Here is an 18,798-nt window from a genome sequence, read left to right on the forward strand (position 1 = left end):
AATAAGAATAATTAGTATTTATCATAAGATCCCTTTATAATTAAATTAAATATTAAAGGATCCTAAGACTATGTGTCAAGAACATGAATTAGAAGAAGATACATAAACTTGAGAAATCTATATAAAAAAATGACAAAATAGCAATAACGTAATATGTATGTTAAAAAGAAATTAGAATAGCTATTGCCAAAAGATAAGGAAACTAGAGACTCTTAAATCTAGATTAGAAGCAAGAAAGGAGTTGACAAGAGTGAAGAGGGCTTTTCTCTTGCCTCTATATATATTATCTAATTAAGAGCTATGTGAAAATGTTGCATAAGAACTCTAATATGTGTTGACTTTATAAGAGACATACTTTAGCTTACAAGGCAAGTTTTTTAATGTATAGGCCATATACTTAGCTTGTTCTTCAAGTTATCAACATATGTGGCACATGGCTAACTTGTTGACCACATTTCTAATCTAAAAAGTCAATTATAGACACCTATAAAGTCAAAGGAGCATCTATAAAGCTTCTAAAAAGCTACTATAAAAAATGTTATGGAATTAACCTATTTTCACTTAATTTTACTTAATCATATATGTAATTATTGATTTACATGTGTATGTCTATGAGACTATATATGTAAAAGTCAAAGAGTAGAAGTTATCTTTTAAAGCAATAACTACTACCTATAAGTAATAAATATTAGAAGTAAAAGTTTCTTTACTTCCCACTTTGTTTGTATTATTGTAATCAAAAAAATCTTAGATTCAAGGTGATGCTAATGTAAGTTGAAATATCTTATTTACTTACATTGATATAATATTAGTATATATATTTAAAAGCTATTTAAAAATCTTATAAATATAGCAATAAAAAGTCAGAGCTTTTCAATATGACATTCATTTAAATCAAAATGAAGAATTAAATAATTTTTTATCACAAAATAAATATAATTCAATAAAAATTGCATTTTATCTTCTATCTTTGATTGTGGATTTTTTTTATATTTGTGATGCTAAAGATATGTAGAATGAAGAATGAACAAATTAATTCAAACGATATCATTTGTTGAATCACAAGATATGATATTGTAATTGTCACAATCTTTAAGACAATATAATAGAGATAAAAATCTTCAAAAATAACATGTTATTTCTCAAATAGATAGTAAGATATAACATGTTTGATAATATGACACTAGAAGAGAATTTCAATGTTTGGTAATATTATTAGAAGTAATAACTACTCTTGATGGTATTTTAAATATTTTATTCAAAAAAATTACAAAAATCCTTAATAATAGTCAAATATCAAGGTGGTCTTTTTGCCTTGGTATATGATACTATGGATAGATGAGAAGACTTATTAATCATTTTTAAAAGAAACAAAAATCAAAATATGTGGCAAATACAATTTATTAAATCTTAAATCTGCTCAACATATAATCACTACTCTTTATAGAACTTGTTTGTAGAAAGAGGGAGATTATATCATGAACATCCATGTTTATTTTAATGATTATTAAGATAATATGAATAAAAAAATAAAAAAATAAAAAAATAAAAAAAAATAAAAAAATATAAATTTGATACTATCTTATATAAAAGCTTTTTTAAAGCTTTGTATATATAATTTTGTCTTTATATCTATCTATCTATCTATCTATCTATCTATCTATATATATATATATATATATATATATATATATGTAGGTGATTAATAGGTTGAAAATTAGTTAATAAGTTGGCCATTGATGGTATAAATTAAATATATGGTATACATATAAGAAGCTTTTCTTGTATGTTAGACATGTATCATATGAGTTTGACACATATTGAGGGCCTCATAGAACATTGACACGTAACTCTTAAATAGATAATAGAGGTAAGAATAAGGTCTTCCTCACTCTTGTCAATTCTTTTTTTGCTTCTAATTTAATTTCAAGAGTCTTTAGTTTTATGTCTTTTGGCAATAGTCATTTAATTTCTTTATAAATATACATATTTATTAATATTATTTTTTTCATATTTCTTTAAGAAAAGTCTCACTTGTTTATCTATATTTCTTAAGTATTTGTTCTTGACAAATTAATAGATTCAAATTTCTAACAACAACTAACCATATTATTTTTTATAACAAAAATGTATATTCTATGTATTAAACTATACTATGGTGTTTAAAAATGTCTTATTAGCTTAACAAATACTATAATAATTTCAATTTTTATTCTAATATTTTTAATAATCTACATAAATTTTAAAAATAGAAATAAAAAATCTTTAAAAAATATGCTAAAAATTATAAAATATATTTTTAATTATAATTAAAAGTACTACATTTTAAAGATGTTAATATAAAATCTAGCCTATATTATTTCATCTTAATTTTTATTTTATATTCAAATAATTATTTAAATCAAATAAAAATATTACTAGTTTTTTAAATTAAAAAAAGATTATGATACATTTTATTAAGCTTTTTATACCCACTAAATTTTAGATATAAATTTAAAATTATAATTATAATTTTATTTTATTTAATAAATAAATAATTAATCATAATTATTAATCATAATTATTGATATTTTTAAATTATAATGAATAAAATATAGAAAATAGGTAGTTTTATATATTATTTATTATTTATTTAAATCTTTAAAATGTTATAATTATTTTGCCATTTATGAATATTTTTATATTTATTATTATTTTTTTAAAAATAAGAATAGTTATTTTTTAGATTTTTAATATATTTTGGTAAAATATTTTAATATCTTAATAATTATTATATTATTATATGATATTAAAAGATTTATTTAGTGGTTTTAGTATATTTTTATTAAAAGTCACAATAAAATTATACACTAAATAATTTATATTTTAAATAATATATATATAAATATATATATGTATGTATAATTTTACAACAACTAGCTAAAATTTTGACAATCTCATGGTCAAATTTTAATGTGTTATAAATTAATTGAAAATTTACCTTTATCTTTTTTAATGATTAAAATTGAATACATATTTATAAAATTATAAAATTCCAAATTCTAGAAGCAAGATGTAGCACATAGTTGAATAATAAATTTTATGATTAATATTTGTTAAATTTTAGCTTAGGTGCAATTACAGTGTTAAACATGTAGCATTCAATCACATGTAAATTAATTATTTTGGAGAAGAAAACTATTTTTAATAATTGCTTTAGCATAGCATTTAAGATGATAATGCGATAGGATTTAGAAAGAGTTTATTAGTATGCATGGATATTAAGAAAGTGAGCAGGGAGTCAGTCCCATAGAAGATGAGCTTAGTTGCCAAAGGGTGCACGCAAGCTGATGAACGAACGGGTCAGTAATTGTGTGGAATGGACGCAGCGGTCTTGAAGAAGAAGAAAGATGAACACAATTGGAAGTGCAAGTTCAGGGGGAAGGGAAAGGAGAATGGCGAATGGAAAGCGGGGAAAGCGAACAGAATGCGGGCGACGGGTGACGGGGCACGTATGACCGAACATGTCCGTAACCTGGCTCAAATTCCACTGGAAGAGCAGAGCCAAGCAGCAAAAATCTCTCTCAAGTGCCAGTGTGTTTCACCGAATAGGCTGTGAGGATTCAATCGATTCATACATCTCCTTCCCATTCCTCTCTCTCTCCCCCTCTCTCTCCCTCTCTTTCGCTTCGATCGAATCGTCCAGCCTTTCTTCATCTCTTCTTCTTCTTCTTCTTCGAATTCCATCAGACTGTTTTAGGGCTCAGCCATGTGCTTCCTTTGAGTACAGGCTGCTCAGCGCCTAAGCTACGTACTAGGTACATTTCTGCACTGCCTCTTTCCACCTCTACCCTTCTTCGAGTATCACGACGTCCCTGCTGTCTTCCATACTGCATCGACATGGTTTCTCGCGCTCTCGCTCTCTCTTCTCATTCGCAGTATGTCTGGTGTTGTTCGATGAACAGCAATATATTGAGTCGTTGAACATTAGGAAGCCGTAGGTCCTTTCTTCGCATCTCCGGCTTTGACTTAGCGCGCCTGGTTTTTTCTGTTCCCGAATTCCGATTCGGATTCTTGGGATGACCCGAGTGCCCCCGCCTTTATATATATATATATATATATATGTTTATTAATTTTTATGAATTTTCTTACGGTTGAAGTCGAATGGTGTTGCCTTAGGAGTGAATGTATGGTGTGTCTGCTGCTAGGTCAAAGATCCGATGTTGCTTAAGGTCATTGTTTGCTCCACATGTACTTAGAGCATACATTTGTCGATTTTCTATAATTTTATGAAGGTATATGGTTATTTTGACTAGTTGGTGTTTGGAATCGCTCGTTTGAGTGGTTTCGTGGGTGTGAACGAAGAGCGTTTTTGATAGTGTAGTTGGAGCAGGCAGTCTGAGACCGGTTACTCATTGGCGATGATTAAACGTTGGAGGATGTGGTTTGGTGATTGATGCAGAGGGTGGAGTTTGCCTAGGCTCGTATGAGATTGCGATGCATGGCAAACTCATCAGTCCTGCAGCGGAGGATGTAGCACATATTTGAACTCGTGTTTGAATACGCTTATTGCAAAATGGAATATGAATCTGTGGAGCTTTTGGGTGGCGAATGAAAAACTAGTCAACAATGACTGGACCAACCATGGAGGGATGGATGGTGCGTTATGGCCGTCGCAAGATTGGCCGGTCATATTTCCATAAACGTTATTTTGTGCTGGAATCCCTGATTCTTGCGTATTACAAGCGACAGCCATCTGCCAACGAGGTACACAGTGCTTCGACCTCATCGGTGTCTAAAGCTGACCATTTAATTCTTAGTAGCTCATGATTGATTTACTTTCGATTTCGTGCAGACTTGTAGTAGCTCTTCGGTTTTTATGCCGTGTGAAATTTTTCTGACACCATGACGTAATCGTCAAAGACACTAGACCTGTCCAGCAAGTAGTTCTTTGGAAATTGTGTTTACAGTACTCTGCATTTTATCTTTTATTGCTATAATTGCTTCCAGTTTTTTTACTGCTTGGATGAAGCACATCAATTTTATCAATGTCGACCCCTGCGGCAGTAAATAGTTTTCTGATGATGGAATGAGTTTAATAAGTGTTTTGTATTACGTGTAGCCTGAACTGATCGGGGGCAATGTGCAGAAGAAGCAGAGTATGCACCAAAATAATAGTTGTAAAAATTCCAGAAGAGTTTCACTGCTAGGAAGAGTATTTAATAGCCAACTTACGAGTCATACTGCTCTGGAATTCTCTATGAAACTGCGGTCCGGAAGGAACAGGAAGATTTAGTGCTAAACGCTAGATCTGTTTGAAATGCTTGAAGGGATCGTCTCTCTATTCATTACCGTTGCTAATTGGAGCATGTAAGTAGCTGTTAGGTATATCTAATCTCGCTTTCAAGGAGTTTCAGACAAGTGGTCACTGCCATGTTTAAGCACTTTTTCAGGTATTGAAAATGACACTAATTCTCTTGAAGTTTACGAACGTTGCTACGCAGGTTCCCATCAAAACTCTTCCTATTGATGGAAATTGTCGAGTTGAAGATCGAGGGCTTGAGACTCATCACGGCCACGTATGTTGATCATTCCTTGCTGTATTTATAGCTTTTCTGAGTCAAATATGCTACCGTAATGGTATGTGATTGGAATGTTGGTTCCTTGAGCAGAGATGTACGATAGACCTTTTCGTTGCTCTCCCTGCTTATTTCGACACCTATAAAGCAGTGATAACTGTAGCTTACGAGGATCGCTATGAAACGCAACAAATTCTTCATGTTGCTTTTTGGATACACTGTAAAGTTGTTAAATGGAGCACGACTGAAATCCTTGAAATATTATTCTGAAGGTGAAAGTTTTTGGAATATAGCGCCAAGAGAAACGAGTTTTTGCAAATTAATGGTACAACTTAGTGAGTCATCTTGTGACGATTGCGAGCAAGGTGATATTTGTGGGTCAGAACTAGCCGGATGCCTTCTCTTTTTGAAGACATATTCCCTTCAGAAAGCCCCCAGAGAACTAGCAACACTTCGTGTGGAGCGTATTAATGGACAATCTGATGAAATGAATAGTCCGCAGACAGAAGATGCGAAATGGCCTGTATAAAATAAGAATGTCTCGCTGTGGGAGTCGAGATAAAGGTTGTGAAATCCTGAGTATCGCTGTTAGCCTGAAGCACTGGCCATGCATGCACTTTTGACTGGAGATGAGCCCGTTGCACTGACAGCTTGGCCAGTCTGTAGCTGACTATACACTCCTTTAGTACGGCCATTTCAGGTGTTAAGACTCTTTGATAGTTTTTAAGTGGCTTCTTAAACCATGATTCTGATTTGTACTTATTGGCGATTTGTTTATTCTATGTGGATGTGGTACAGACTGTGTATGTTTTGTCTGTAATCAACAAGAAGGAACCATCTCACCGTATTACGGTACCTGTGTTCCCTCTCCCTGTTCTTGTGGAAATATTCTTTTTTTCTTGATTCATTTGTACTGTAACTGAGTAATAACCACTGATTTCTGGTATTTGTCTCTACGTAAGAGTAAGATCGCATCTAAAATATTTCTTCTATCACAGATTACAACTGAGCTGAAACTGATTCTTCCTTGGATGTACCCCTTTTTTTGGTCTAGATGGCAGCTTTTAACGTGCAGGATGCATCTGCATGGAAGGAAGCTTTAGAACAGGTCATTGATCAGGTAATATCTAGGATTTTGTGGAATCTGCTAAGTGAATGCTGTGACAACTTAATCAGATTGGTTAATCACTTTTCATCCATTAAATGCGGTTAAGTTTTCAGCAATAACTATTGTAAGTTCATGTTGATCTTTTTCTTGACGTATTCATGGAATAGCTTCAAAGGGCTAAAGAATCTTAGGAGTTAATTCAAAATACTGATGTAGCCTGTGGATGACGGTTGCAGTATTTGAATCTGCATACAACGAATGGGAGCATGACCTTTCCACCTTCTGTGTGCAAAACACAGGAAGATCCGGACCGAGATGCATCATCCTCAGACCATGATAGCCAGTTTCTATCTCGTCCCTCATTCTCACTGTGATCTACTTCGTCTATTTTTCAATTTTGTTTTTGCATTTTGGGTTGCTCCGAAACAGAAGTGAACTGATTGTAATGTTTGTTTGTTTTTTTTTTTTGTTGTATTTCAGGGGTAATAGTGGCAAGTCTCAACCTGATGATGATGATGACGATAAGAAGCAAAACCATCATCGTAATAGGACTGTTGGAAATGGTATGTCAGTGAACTGGTTTGCGCATAATCAATGTATTGGTAATCGCCTGTACTCTTTTCCAACATGGGAGACGCAATTTTGGATCTAGCTAGAAGAGAAACCTGTTGAGCTGCGGGAGTTTTGAGTTTTAAGTCGTACGAGTCACGAAGGGGTACTGTGCCATCATTTGCACCTGCTCATCCAGAGGTCTGATTTTGTGTCTTGGATGTTTGTTGGTTTAAGGACCTCCAGAATCGATAGAGGATTGGAGTAGGGGTATAGATCCAAGGTGGAGTAATCTGAATGCGGATGCGGCTGCTTCTGCAAGAAGACACTGGCACCTTGTCCGTTGTCAGAATGGCAAGTCTGAGACTTGTAACTTGTGATACCTTTTTATGCCGCTCTTATGTGTCTTCTGGTACATGCGTTGCATGTGGAAGTTAGAAATCGTAGCTGCAGCTCACAAGTCTAGGTGTTTTTCGCAGGGCTCAGATTTTTTGAAGAAGTTCAGGATGGCGTTCAAGCTGTAAATGCCCCTTCTGAGTTTTCCCTTTGTTTTGATGTGGTCGAACTAAAGTTGGGTCTTTTAAAAGCACTTTATCAAACAAGAATAAGTTATGTGCCGCAGATCTCAGAGCAAAGATATGACGTAGTATATATCTGCAGGGCCGATGCAAGGGAATGAAGGCAGTTGGAGTGGTGGAAGCTTCCTGTGCAGATATTTTTGAGCTTATCATGGGCATTGACGAAACACGCTATGAGTAGGTTTCTAGTGCTTTCAATTGTGTAAAATCTTACACATAACTATCGTTTAGATTGCTGGGTCATACTAAATGCTATTCGTTGGTGCTTGCTGGTTTGTCACCTCCTTTTCTTCTTTCACTGGTTACGAATCTTTTTCTCTTTATCATCTTTAAGTTTAACTTGCATGACTGAACAGCATCTCATTTCTTTTTCGCACAAACAAGCAGTTTTGTCAACAACGTAATTAGTATTTTCTTGCTATGCTTGACACTAGCGGGTTCACTCCACAGATGGGACTGCAGCTTTCATGAAGCCCGTTTAGTGCAGGAAGTTGACGGACACACTACTATTCTTTATCAGCGTCTCCAGTTAGACTTTCTTCCCATGTAAGTTGTGCTAAGCTGCGTCGAAGTTTTGGTTCTCTAGTAATTTCCCGCAGTATTCTAATACTTCAAGCACTTTGTAGTGGTGCACGACATTCTCATTGGGCTTGCGTAATTTGAATAAATGTTCTAGGTTAACTACTTTCTGCAACATAGGGTTTTAGTCATTCTGAATGCACATGTGCGAACGTATACTTAATATTTTGTACATATTTGTAGGTTTTTATGGCCTCGTGATCTTTGCTATTTGCGCTATTGGCGTCGCAACGATGATGGAAGCTATGGTACTTTACTACCTACAAGCTCTCTTTTATGCTCTGAATGTCCAACGCATCCTATACACAATAGTCCTGCCAAAATGGCGTTTATTGCTAGACTCTCTCTTCCTCTCTTTGCACTTCTAGCAATGCTTTTCAAGGTTCCCTTATAAACTTGTTTTCACAGGACTTAATGTGAATTTGCAGTCTCACCTCTCAAAGTTGATGCTTGAATGAGAGGCTACAACACTAACTATTCCTCATTAGTACTTACGCTGATCGTTGCTGAATTTCAGTGTCGGGTTCCAGAGTTGCAACATAATTAAATATGTCAAATTTCTCTGAATGTCGACGTATTTCAGTCTGCCTTCTCCAACAAAGTTTAATGAATTATTATGATAGAATCGAAGCTGGATATTAAAACTTATGTGTCTACATAGAACTATCTCTTTCAGAACATTTCAATGCATTGATACTTTTACTTGGGTTTCTGCCTTTTGATAGATTTGACAGTCCCTTTGTGAAGCTGCTTTTAATAAAAGCCTTTTCTAGTTCCTCGCTTTTTTTTTCTTTCATTGATTTTTTTCTGGACTTGGTCTTTGTTTTTCTCTTTATTTAAGCTTTTAAAATGACTCACGTGTGAAGGCGTGGGTTCAAGCAGCCAAATTCATGTATCTTGCATGTACTTGTGCAAATCGTGTATGATGTCTGTGTTACTGACTGCACGGACCATTAGTAAATTTCTTATAGCGTGTGGAAGTGCTCTTTCTGAGTGGTGTCGTGGTTTGGCTGTAGTTATTTTGTTCCGGTCGAAGGAGCATCCTAGTTGTCCCCCAGAGCCAGGTTGCGTTCGAGCACACATTGAAAGTAAGTACAGTTATTTTCTTACGGTTTGATGCGTTGATCATTTTAGGAACGTTTTCATGTCCTAAATCTCTTTAGTGATTGCCCTTCTGCGTGCTCCCCCTGATTGAAATTCATCTTTTTCCTCTTTAAGTTCTACATGGCTCTTGGCCTTGTCTGGAGTCAATTACTGTAAGATTCCGGCACTGCGTATGTGCTATGGTGTTGTATTTCAGAGTCGTATGTTTGATATCTTATCATATCGCATGGATGAAATGGATGATGTGTAGGTGGAGGTTTTACTATCTCTCCTCTAAAATCTCATCCAAATGGAGACCCCCGGGCACGAGTGCAGCAATTAGTGCACATTGACTTGAAGGGTTGGGGTGCAAACTACCTCCCTCTCTGTCATTATCATTCTGTTATTCAGATTCTTAACAGTGTTGCTGGTAATTTAATTTTTCTTATGAAGCTTCTGCTCTCCCATTCTATTGTCTATCTATTTAATAAGCTGAACATCAAATTTACCCTTGCTAGGGTATCATGTGGACGCTTGACTTTCCCAGCGTGATACGGTTTGTAGCGCAATATGCCAATGTGTATCATTCTTTACTTTTACATTCGACTGGCGCTATGCTTTATGACTTTTCCAGGTCTTAGGGAGTGGTTTGCACAAAGGGATGGAAACTGTTCTCTACCATCTGTGCCAAGGATACCTAAATTAGGCACTGCAAAGACGAGAAAGCGAAGTGCACTTCAGAATGTTGCCTCATTACCTGAGATGCCCTCAGCAGGTCAATCCAATTATGATGAGTCTGAGTACGATGATGACGATATGCAGTTCTATGCTGATTCAGAGGTAAGTTTATTTTAATTTTATATTTTTGTTTCTGTTATGCCTCGCTTGTTTTCAGCTTTTCACAGTTTTGAACTGTTCTGTCGGTCCTGTTGTGGAAGATAAGTTGCATTCAAATATATAAATATAGAAAAAACTAATTAAAATTAGTTAAGGAGAAGAACCTGAGCTAGAAGTGGGAATGATAACAGCATGTCACCTCTGTGCGTGATGAAGTTGCATCAATGCATTTTTTCCAAGAAAGCAAAAGACCAACTTAACATGATAGGGTTATTCTCACTATGTGAGTCATCATTTTGGACTTGCTAGATTGATGTCTGTGCAAAGACTAACATTTAATTCTTCTAGTTCTAATGCTTCATTGCCTTGGCAGCCCAACTTTATATCGAAGAATTTGAATGCAACAGGTATCAAGAGGCCTTACCCTTCATGATTATGTCTGAAGGGTTGATAGTGTTGGATGGGTTCAAAGGAGATTAATTTTGTCTACTGAGAGTATTCACCAATCATGGAAGAACTCAATGAAATATGGCACAACTTGGGTGTTTAATTGTGCCGTTGTATTTTATTCATTGGATAGATGCAATGTGAAGAATTTGAAACTTAGTGGAGTTAATAGGTGCGGGATTCGTATCATTTTTATTTCACTTATAGGACAGTATTTAAGTTGATCCTTGCTCGATATGGTTTTGTCGTAATCTTGTATGCAAAGTATGAAGAGTACTAATTATTGTATTTGTTCTTCTGATGTTCCTGTAGAATCAGTGTCGGAGCCACCTCCTGTATCTCTGGATTTGTCAATGTTATCAGGCAACCTTGGCAAGGGCGATCTTGATAATGGCAAGAACTGCTGGAGTATCCCGGACTGCAATAATTTCCGCGTTCGAAGCAAGCACTTTCTAATTGATCGTTCAAAGGCGAGTTGCTGACTTTCAGTTTCTTCTTGTCCCTTCTTCTATGCAAACTATGTCATGAATTTTCATACATCAACTTATATCTTTCATGACAGTTTGAAGTAAGATTCAGACAGCTGTTTTAAATTTAAGCTTTAGATATAGCCTGGAACTTGGGCGTCGATCCACCGGGTACGACTGCATGTTGTAGAATCAGATTTGTTTTTTCTTATTTGTAAAAATTTTGAGTTAGTGTTTGCCTTCTCGAAACATTATTTACACTTAAAAAAGTACGCATATTCTGGATTGGATTATGTTGGTTCTCATATCAACTTTACCTAGTACAACCTGCGATGAAGAATACTCACGGGGAGGAAGAGGTTTATTATGGGGGATTACATGAGGTCTTTTTCTTGAAATTTGAAGTCTCATATTCTCGAAAATGTCGTATACAACCAGACTGCTGCAGGTGAACCATTAATGCAGCTCGTGGCAGTCGATTGGTTCAAAGACATCAAGCGTATTGATCATGTTGCCAAGAGAAAAGGCTGCGTTGCTCAGGTACGAAGTCATGTCTGTTATCAGCTATAAGCCTCTCTTGTATAGTCTTCTCCAGTATGTGTTTGTTGACCGTTAAAAGCCAAGACAGTGGAATTGTACTGTTCCTGATGATCAATATGGTCTCTGCGTGCATTTTAATCCTAAACATATTTTTGAAATCGGTTAGATTAACAGTTCATCCTCGAACACTCGTCTAGCTCCCACTAAACATCATCCTCCATCCTCTTCTCCATGAAGTCATGATAGTACATGAAGCCAGAATGCGTTGCTACTCTATTGAACCTGATGGCTTCCCTGGTCGGAAAGACGAATAAAGAGAATGATTCATGAGAACGGGCAGCATTTAAGTCTGCGACTTCATTGTCATCGTGTTTCTATGCTGTTCGTTCGGGTTTGGCTGAGTTTATTATGTTTTCCAGGTGGCGGGAGAGATGGGACTCTTTACAGTAGCGTTTAATGTCCAGGTTTGAATTTGCTAAAGCTAAGTGGATATCATATACTTGTGTACTTCATGGGGTTACAACCAAATTTATCTGTGGTTGCCTGAAGTAATTTCAGATCCTCAAGACTTAGAATTTCGTTCTATATCACGTTATATAGCTGAAACTGCGCACGAGTCAACAGGATATCGGTGCAGCAAGTTTGATTAATGTTATTTGAGCTTGATTGCCGGAAGATGCAGCTTGATGGGAGCTGTTCCTGAGAAAATGTGCGCTCCACAAGTTAAATTTTTGTCTTGCTATAAATCTAGGTACCAGCAGCGTCTCACTACAGCATGATCTTCTACTTTGTTGCACCTAAGGCGCCTCAAGGGTCACTTCTGCAACGCTTTGTGGATGGAGATGACAATTTTCGTAACAGTCGCCTCAAACTCATTCCTTCTGTTCCCCAGGTCTGCTGCCTTAGAATTATTGAACTCATCTTGTAATATATTCAGCTTAGAATCCTCATATCTTCATTCCAGTTTTCAGACGATGTGTTTGATACGTAGAATCTTTTATTTGGCTGAACTAACTGCATTACCATTTGCTGAATATAAAGCTCTTGCGTGTTCAACAATTTTCAACAATCAGTTGAATCTTCTAATATGTTCAAGACTGTCTGTTGCAGGGATCATGGATTGTAAGGCAGAGTGTGGGTACTACGCCTTGCATTCTTGGCAAAGCAGTAGATTGCACTTATTATCGTGGTTCCAATTACCTTGAGGTATTCGGCCTCGTTTTCACTTGCATGAATGAAGGAGGAATTAATTACGCACAAACTGAATGGGTTGAGTTAGAGGAGCGTAATGCTGGGAGTACGATATATTTTAAGTGTGTGTGGGGAAGCCTGCTGCGGATTGAAATATTGACTTAGCTTCGACGCATCGTTATCAAAAATAATTGGTTGTTGATGAAATCGGCTTTCAGATCTTTTTCTCTCGATTTTCCAGAACTGTTGCTTCATGTATGCTAACCAAATTACTTTGTTTTACCAGGTTGATATCGACATTGGGTCATCAACAGTAGCTAATGGTGTACTTGGGCTTGTATTTGGTGTCGTGAGTGCGCTAGTTGTTGACATGGCTTTTTTGATTCAGGTATGTTGTTTCACTAGTCCTCGCACTCGATGCAATAATCAAGTCATGCTTCGAAGATTGTTGTAACATGGCGAAAAACATGGGTTGGGTTGAATATAATAATAATAATAATAACAGTAACAAAAGCTTCGCGTTTTCAAGGACTTCACTAGGTACCCCTTGAACAAATGCATTGATTTTCACGAAGACTCACTTCCAGATTCCTGTCATTATGGCCATGGTAACACCGAAGATGATGTCCGGTGCAGTAATTTCCTACACGCGCGTACACACACGCACACACACACGCATCAACACATGTGCATGAAAAAATCTGATGAAATTTAGTTATTATTAAATTACCAAAATTCAAATTTGCTTGTAAGAAAATACAATTTGGTTAAGTTTGCAACTCTTTTATTCTAATGGGCATTATTATGCAGGGGAATGGCATGGAAGAACTTCCAGAGCGCTTGATTGGCGCTGTGCGTGTATCGCGTTTGTCACTTGCATCTGCAACCACACCGCCTGAAGCTGATTGATTTTTCTGCTTACGAATTGAAGTGTAGGTCATTTATACGAAATTCTTTGAATCATTAAGGTTGGTTCAAGGAAGTCCTCTTTTTGCGTGATTCATTCTTTCAATGATGTAGGATCGGCCATTCAATTCTCGGTTTAATTAGAAACACAATTTATGTACTAAGTAGGTTTAAGTAAATACGTGACTAATGATCGTGTTCACGAATCCCATAAATTGAGTTCTTTCAAAAGGATTCGTCTCATTTGTACCGTGTATTGGAATTCAAACATATATGTAATGATTATGAAGAGCTATGTCAATTCAGATCTCTTTGAATCTTGGATGCTTACTGTGAAATTGCTTATGATATGTATTGTCGAATATTTACTTGCATTAAATTCGAATTGTGTAGAATATATTGCGACAAGTGCACATGGCACAAAATTGCGATGCAGATGATTTATATTATCAGGATTTTTTCAGTACATTTATTCTGAGGCTTAACTTGTCTTATTGAAGGATTTTGTGAGGACCGGTTCTTGGCAATTTGGTCATTAAGCTGTGGTATTACTGTGTAGAGTAGACTGTCAAATACATCTACTTTTAACAATATTACATGATTGAGGGAAACAATAAATAGCTGCCCTACAAATTCATTTTTGTCCAAAGAATTTATGTGTTGTCGAATTCTACCATGTAAATTTCTAAATCCTATAACTTATATTCTACTTGTGTGAATAGGAACTATGTAAATTTAATGCTGTCAGAAACTAAGAGCGGTATAAGTTCCTCATATCTTCTCATATACCTCCAAAACGTTTTTTTTGTAATTCCCATGTTAACCATGTATACTAAAGTAAATGGTAATGTGCCACGTTGGGAGACGAAACTCTACCCTCAAACTATTTTACCAAGCTCGCCAGTACACATCCACTGCCACGCAGTAAGACAATCATCCCCAGGTTTCGGAATGAATTAAGTAGTAGGTTGTTTTCCCTTGACAACATTCTTGGCTAGGCCTTTGATCACGCCGGTTTTGGTCAGGGGTCTTGCTCCTGCCTTCGGGTTTAATGCATTCCGAAGCTTGGCAACCGTCCAAGCTGTTGCCACAACGTGACCTGCTGTGGCGAATGTGTCTTGCGTGACCTGCCCCGCCGACTCTCCGTACCTACACCTCATTCCTCACATCACATCAGACTTCCAAGAGGCACTAGGAATAGTCATTGTCTCTGATAGACGAGCGATAGAAAGAGGTGGATAGAGAAATCATACCTGTGCGCAATCACATTTTGCGTCATCAACGACGTGGATTCTAGGACATCTGAAGTTGCCTTCTCCACAGCATCAAACAACTTGCCTGTACCAAATTAGTAGTCAGATCAAGAATACAATCTTACAACTCTCGTTTACAAATATGATAAGTGCAATAAGTTATAGAACAATGAATCTTGGGGGATGATTAGGAGTTTTGATAGGGTATCGCCAATTTAGGATAGAAAGACGGGTTAAATCCACGACTTTGATTCTGCGTCCCAAACCATCTAATTCTAAATGTCTGCAGCACAATCCAAATTGTACCGACTCTTGTAACATTACGTAGAACTATCTCCCACACACTTACATCGCCAAAGGGACGAATCTGAGATTTGATTTATGATCAATAAAAAACTCACCGAAGGCATCTAACGAAACGAGAGCCACTTCACCAGGCATCAACTTGAACACCTTCTTTCCAGCTCTAGACTTGATGAGCGACCCCGAAAAGAATCCTGCTGTCTTAACTATGCCCAGCAGCACACTCCTCGCTACATTCTCTGTTGCCCGCGACATATCCCGCACCCTAATCACAATGCGGGCCCACACAATATGAACCTGAGCAATGATCATGTTTCATTTTACATGAGATGATGAATCATATCCTCCCATTTTCCAGCGCTAGTTTCAGTGGACGCCATAGACTTAGCTTCTTCTACTCAACCGTTATCCTTCCAGGATTTCAACCATAAACGAGAGAACCAACTACTAACAATTAGCACACAATCTGTAGTTTTGATTATGTAATGCAAGTGGAGTATGAAGAAGAGGACATGGCATCAATCGAATGTAATTTAAGAGTACCGTTTCAAGTTTCTGAGAGTTCTGGGACTGATATTGCTAGGCTTGTCCAAAGGGTTCATCTTGCTCTGCAGGTACAGTGTGCCACTCTCCAGCTGTGCAACAGTGGAATCCCGCACCCAGAAAATTCCACGGATAACGTGGCCTGACCCAGTTGCAATTGCTCTTGCAGCACTAGACCCATAGTCGTCTACATTAGGCGCCATTGTGGTCCAGAAAGCACTCTGATTCTCCTCCGTCACAGTCACCTATTCGGAGTCTCGAAATTTAGATAAGTATCAACCACATCAACTCCATAAAGGACAATACCTGATCCTCACTTTAAGGACACTCTAATATATTTGATTTAGTATTTGAGAGATGTCAAGAGATCACACAATGGCCGCAAAGTAATCGCACCCTTACCTGTTGCTCCTCACCAGATAGGACTTTCTTGGGAACTAGTTTGCCACGATAATCTTTGTTGCCCTCGTTTACACGAGTAGCAACGTCAGTTTCGGTTTTCTCCTTCTTGTTCAGTGACAAGTGTTTGTTGGTTTGTGCGAATTCTTCCTTGCGTTGATCACCTTGTACAAGAGTTGGAGATGAAAAGGACGTGTACGTTGCTAACAAACTGTCCAGCTCATGCAATGCTTGCTCGTGATTTGAAGGGTCTGGAAACGTAACTCCGTAATTCAGCGTTTCAAATCCGTTTTTCTCACAGTGACCCTGCAATTTAGAACAATCAAGAACCATCGACTACACTCGACACATGGTGGATCAAAACAGGACGAAACCACACGCAGAATCAAATATTTCGGTTATCCTGACACGCACTATCACAATGTGACGAATATTACATGAGTATCACTTAAACGACAATTTAAGGATGTATTGTTAAACCTCGGATTTGCTCTCGTCTTCGGGAGCATCAATAGAAGATGGAACAGGAAGCGTGAAGAAGTAATGTGTGGGGTCAAGCTTGACAGTGGGCATATCCTTCATCAAAGGCCAGTGCAAGTCCTCTCCCACACGCACCAGCACCACAATACCGTTACCCTTCTGGGTAATACGCACCACTGAGAAATGGGCAGTTGCCAGGTGAGGGCTCTGCTGGTCATCCACGAGGTGCACAATAGCATCGGGCACCGTAACCAAGCATTCTTCCCTGGGATCAAGAGGGGTATCGTCGTCTTTAGCTTCTTCCGAATCCTTCTTCATGACAACGCTCATGGAATGTGATCTCGCTAGATCAGAGGCCGATTGCGATGGCGGTGCGAATGATTTGCATCTTGAAAGCGACTCAAGCTTGGCCTTGGTCTCCTCGGACTCTTTGGCATTGTCTTTCTCGACCCTAGATTGTACTATTGACGAGGCTTTCTCGCCTTGATGTTGCGTCGTGCTCCCCATCCATTTGTCAGAAACTGACATTTCAGAGTCTCCATGGCCTCCTGGAAAATGCTTCTTGATCCACTCCATCTTATCTTAAATCTATATGATCCTATTTCAGACCTGCGAGGCTGTCTTCTACCTCCGCAAGATATCACACGCTTTCAAGATGATCACGGCTGACCGGGATAATGGTTGTCTTTAAAGACGGTGTAACAGACCAGGAAATGACCTAACCTGTCATAAAAGCTGGTCGAATACAGGACCACCAATTGCAGTTAGAACTTGGAAATTCCTTTTTGAAAATTTTGACAACCATTGGGTGTTGAAACCAAGCTCTGCCTTTCAAAATAGAGCGGTCCTAGTCCATAGATTCTAAGAATTGAACGCTGACGCGCACCAAGAAGAATTATTTCAGTTAAATCAAACCATTCCACGTCTCAGTGAAAAGCAATTCCCTGCACCAAAACCGATCCTGGTGGACTCACGTAATCCATGGCATATGACTCAACTTGAATCTATATCAGCAGAACACCAGCATCCCAGTTCTACCATCCAGGTAGATAGCAGATGCATTCCGATCAAGGTCAATCAAGAGAGCAACCACCCATCAATCCTAAACAGAATAATTCAAACCAACTTTATTAACTCTCTGCATGCAAACAAGCCCTCTACAGAAAGCTACAAGACAGAAAGGAAATCTTCAGCAGGTTAAACCATCCTCCTCGAGCTACTACACAGTCTTGCAACGAAACACCTGAACTAGAACCACGAGAACAGCAGCAGCAGCAGCATGAGAAAAAGTCACGCGAGAGCAACGACTGAGAAGGGCTTCAGAAAAGGATCTTACAATCGAAAGAAGCCACGACAGTGTGCTGAATGAAGAAACGTCCACCACCAGCACGACGAGAATCCTCAGAACAGAGAGAGAGAGAGAGAGAGAGAGAGGGAGGCCTTCAACTCGCAAACAGAAAGCGAAATAGAACAAGGGCTGGGGAAGAGAGAAGCTGGGAGAAGGCGATGCAAATAAATGGCAACAGAGTCCACTCGCCGACACAAAACAAGCACAAGCACGCCCTTCCTCCCTCCTGAACGCTCCTCTCCTATCCCAGCTGCCTCCAGGGCTGCTGACAAGTGACCCTCCTGTAAGTGCCACATGGTGGCCCAGCTGGGCAATATGGATGCCCCCGAAAGAGAATGGGATGCCGTGTAGTCTTCCGCCTCCTCTCCATCCAACGGCCAGCTTGCTCCCTGCCCTTCTAGTCTGCCACGTGGTCCGAGCTTGACCGGGCCTGTCCATGGGCCTGCCGACAGCAGAGCGCACGACGGGCCCCACGCCACGACGGAGTCGCTCTCTATCTCGGGAATGAGGATCCATTGGCGAGGAGGAACAGAAGGAGCTGGGGGAGCGGAAGTCACGCTGTCACTCTATTCCAATCCCACCCCCCACCATTCCTCCCTCCCTCCGCCCTTTCCTTCCTTGCATACGAG

The 18,798-nt window shown here is 38.1% G+C and overlaps 2 protein-coding genes across 12 annotated transcripts; one reads left to right on the forward strand and one right to left on the reverse strand.

Annotated features, from left to right (window-relative positions):
* Positions 1-3,559: 3,559 nt before the first annotated feature.
* LOC112292181 (protein ENHANCED DISEASE RESISTANCE 2) lies at positions 3,560-14,148 on the forward strand. Of its 11 annotated transcripts, XM_090256632.1 has the most exons (24): positions 3,577-3,797; positions 4,442-4,746; positions 5,129-5,349; positions 5,484-5,558; positions 6,357-6,410; positions 6,613-6,678; positions 6,903-7,009; positions 7,147-7,229; positions 7,453-7,569; positions 7,695-7,735; positions 7,876-7,970; positions 8,244-8,339; positions 8,556-8,620; positions 9,389-9,460; positions 9,727-9,885; positions 10,090-10,295; positions 10,666-10,699; positions 11,052-11,209; positions 11,645-11,746; positions 12,166-12,210; positions 12,498-12,638; positions 12,857-12,952; positions 13,224-13,325; positions 13,748-14,148. In XM_090256632.1, exons 6-24 carry the CDS (start codon positions 6,613-6,615, stop codon positions 13,844-13,846), a joined length of 1,884 nt encoding a protein of 627 aa, XP_090112758.1. In that variant the 5' UTR covers positions 3,577-3,797; positions 4,442-4,746; positions 5,129-5,349; positions 5,484-5,558; positions 6,357-6,410; the 3' UTR covers positions 13,847-14,148. The 11 variants fall into 11 exon arrangements, with proteins under 11 accessions (XP_024396180.1, XP_090112755.1, XP_090112754.1 ...); XM_024540412.3 differs by lacking the exon at positions 5,129-5,349 and having other exon boundaries at positions 3,560-3,797; XM_090256629.1 differs by lacking the exon at positions 5,129-5,349 and having other exon boundaries at positions 3,564-3,797; positions 9,727-9,816.
* Positions 14,149-14,360: 212 nt separating this feature from the next.
* Positions 14,361-18,440, reverse strand: LOC112292182 (senescence/dehydration-associated protein At4g35985, chloroplastic). Its single transcript, XM_024540422.3, has 7 exons — positions 18,158-18,440; positions 16,822-17,556; positions 16,345-16,647; positions 15,943-16,187; positions 15,498-15,664; positions 15,097-15,181; positions 14,361-14,992 (listed from the first exon to the last, which is right to left on the reverse strand). The coding sequence occupies exons 2-7, from the start codon at positions 17,395-17,397 to the stop codon at positions 14,800-14,802; spliced, it is 1,569 nt and encodes a 522-aa protein (XP_024396190.1). The 5' UTR covers positions 17,398-17,556; positions 18,158-18,440; the 3' UTR covers positions 14,361-14,799.
* Between the last annotated feature and the right edge of the window lie 358 nt (positions 18,441-18,798).

This window comes from Physcomitrium patens, chromosome 15 (genome assembly GCF_059467195.1).
Source record: "Physcomitrium patens ecotype Gransden chromosome 15, ASM5946719v1, whole genome shotgun sequence".
Taxonomy (NCBI): domain Eukaryota; kingdom Viridiplantae; phylum Streptophyta; class Bryopsida; order Funariales; family Funariaceae; genus Physcomitrium; species Physcomitrium patens.

Bases quoted from the DNA above. Each gene is read 5' to 3' on its own strand.
- LOC112292182 (XM_024540422.3), bottom strand. From the start codon at position 17,397: ATGGAGTGGATCAAGAAGCATTTTCCAGGAGGCCATGGAGACTCTGAA. The intron at 16,648-16,821 runs GTTTAACAATAC...TCTAAATTGCAG, and splicing joins AAGACGAGAGCAAATCCGAG to GGTCACTGTGAGAAAAACGG. The intron at 16,188-16,344 runs GTAAGGGTGCGA...GACTCCGAATAG, and splicing joins TATCTGGTGAGGAGCAACAG to GTGACTGTGACGGAGGAGAA.
- LOC112292181 (XM_024540411.2), top strand. From the start codon at position 4,609: ATGACTGGACCAACCATGGAGGGATGGATGGTGCGTTATGGCCGTCGC. The intron at 10,296-10,665 runs GTAAGTTTATTT...TTGCCTTGGCAG, and splicing joins AGTTCTATGCTGATTCAGAG to CCCAACTTTATATCGAAGAA. The intron at 11,210-11,644 runs GCGAGTTGCTGA...GTATACAACCAG, and splicing joins TTCTAATTGATCGTTCAAAG to ACTGCTGCAGGTGAACCATT.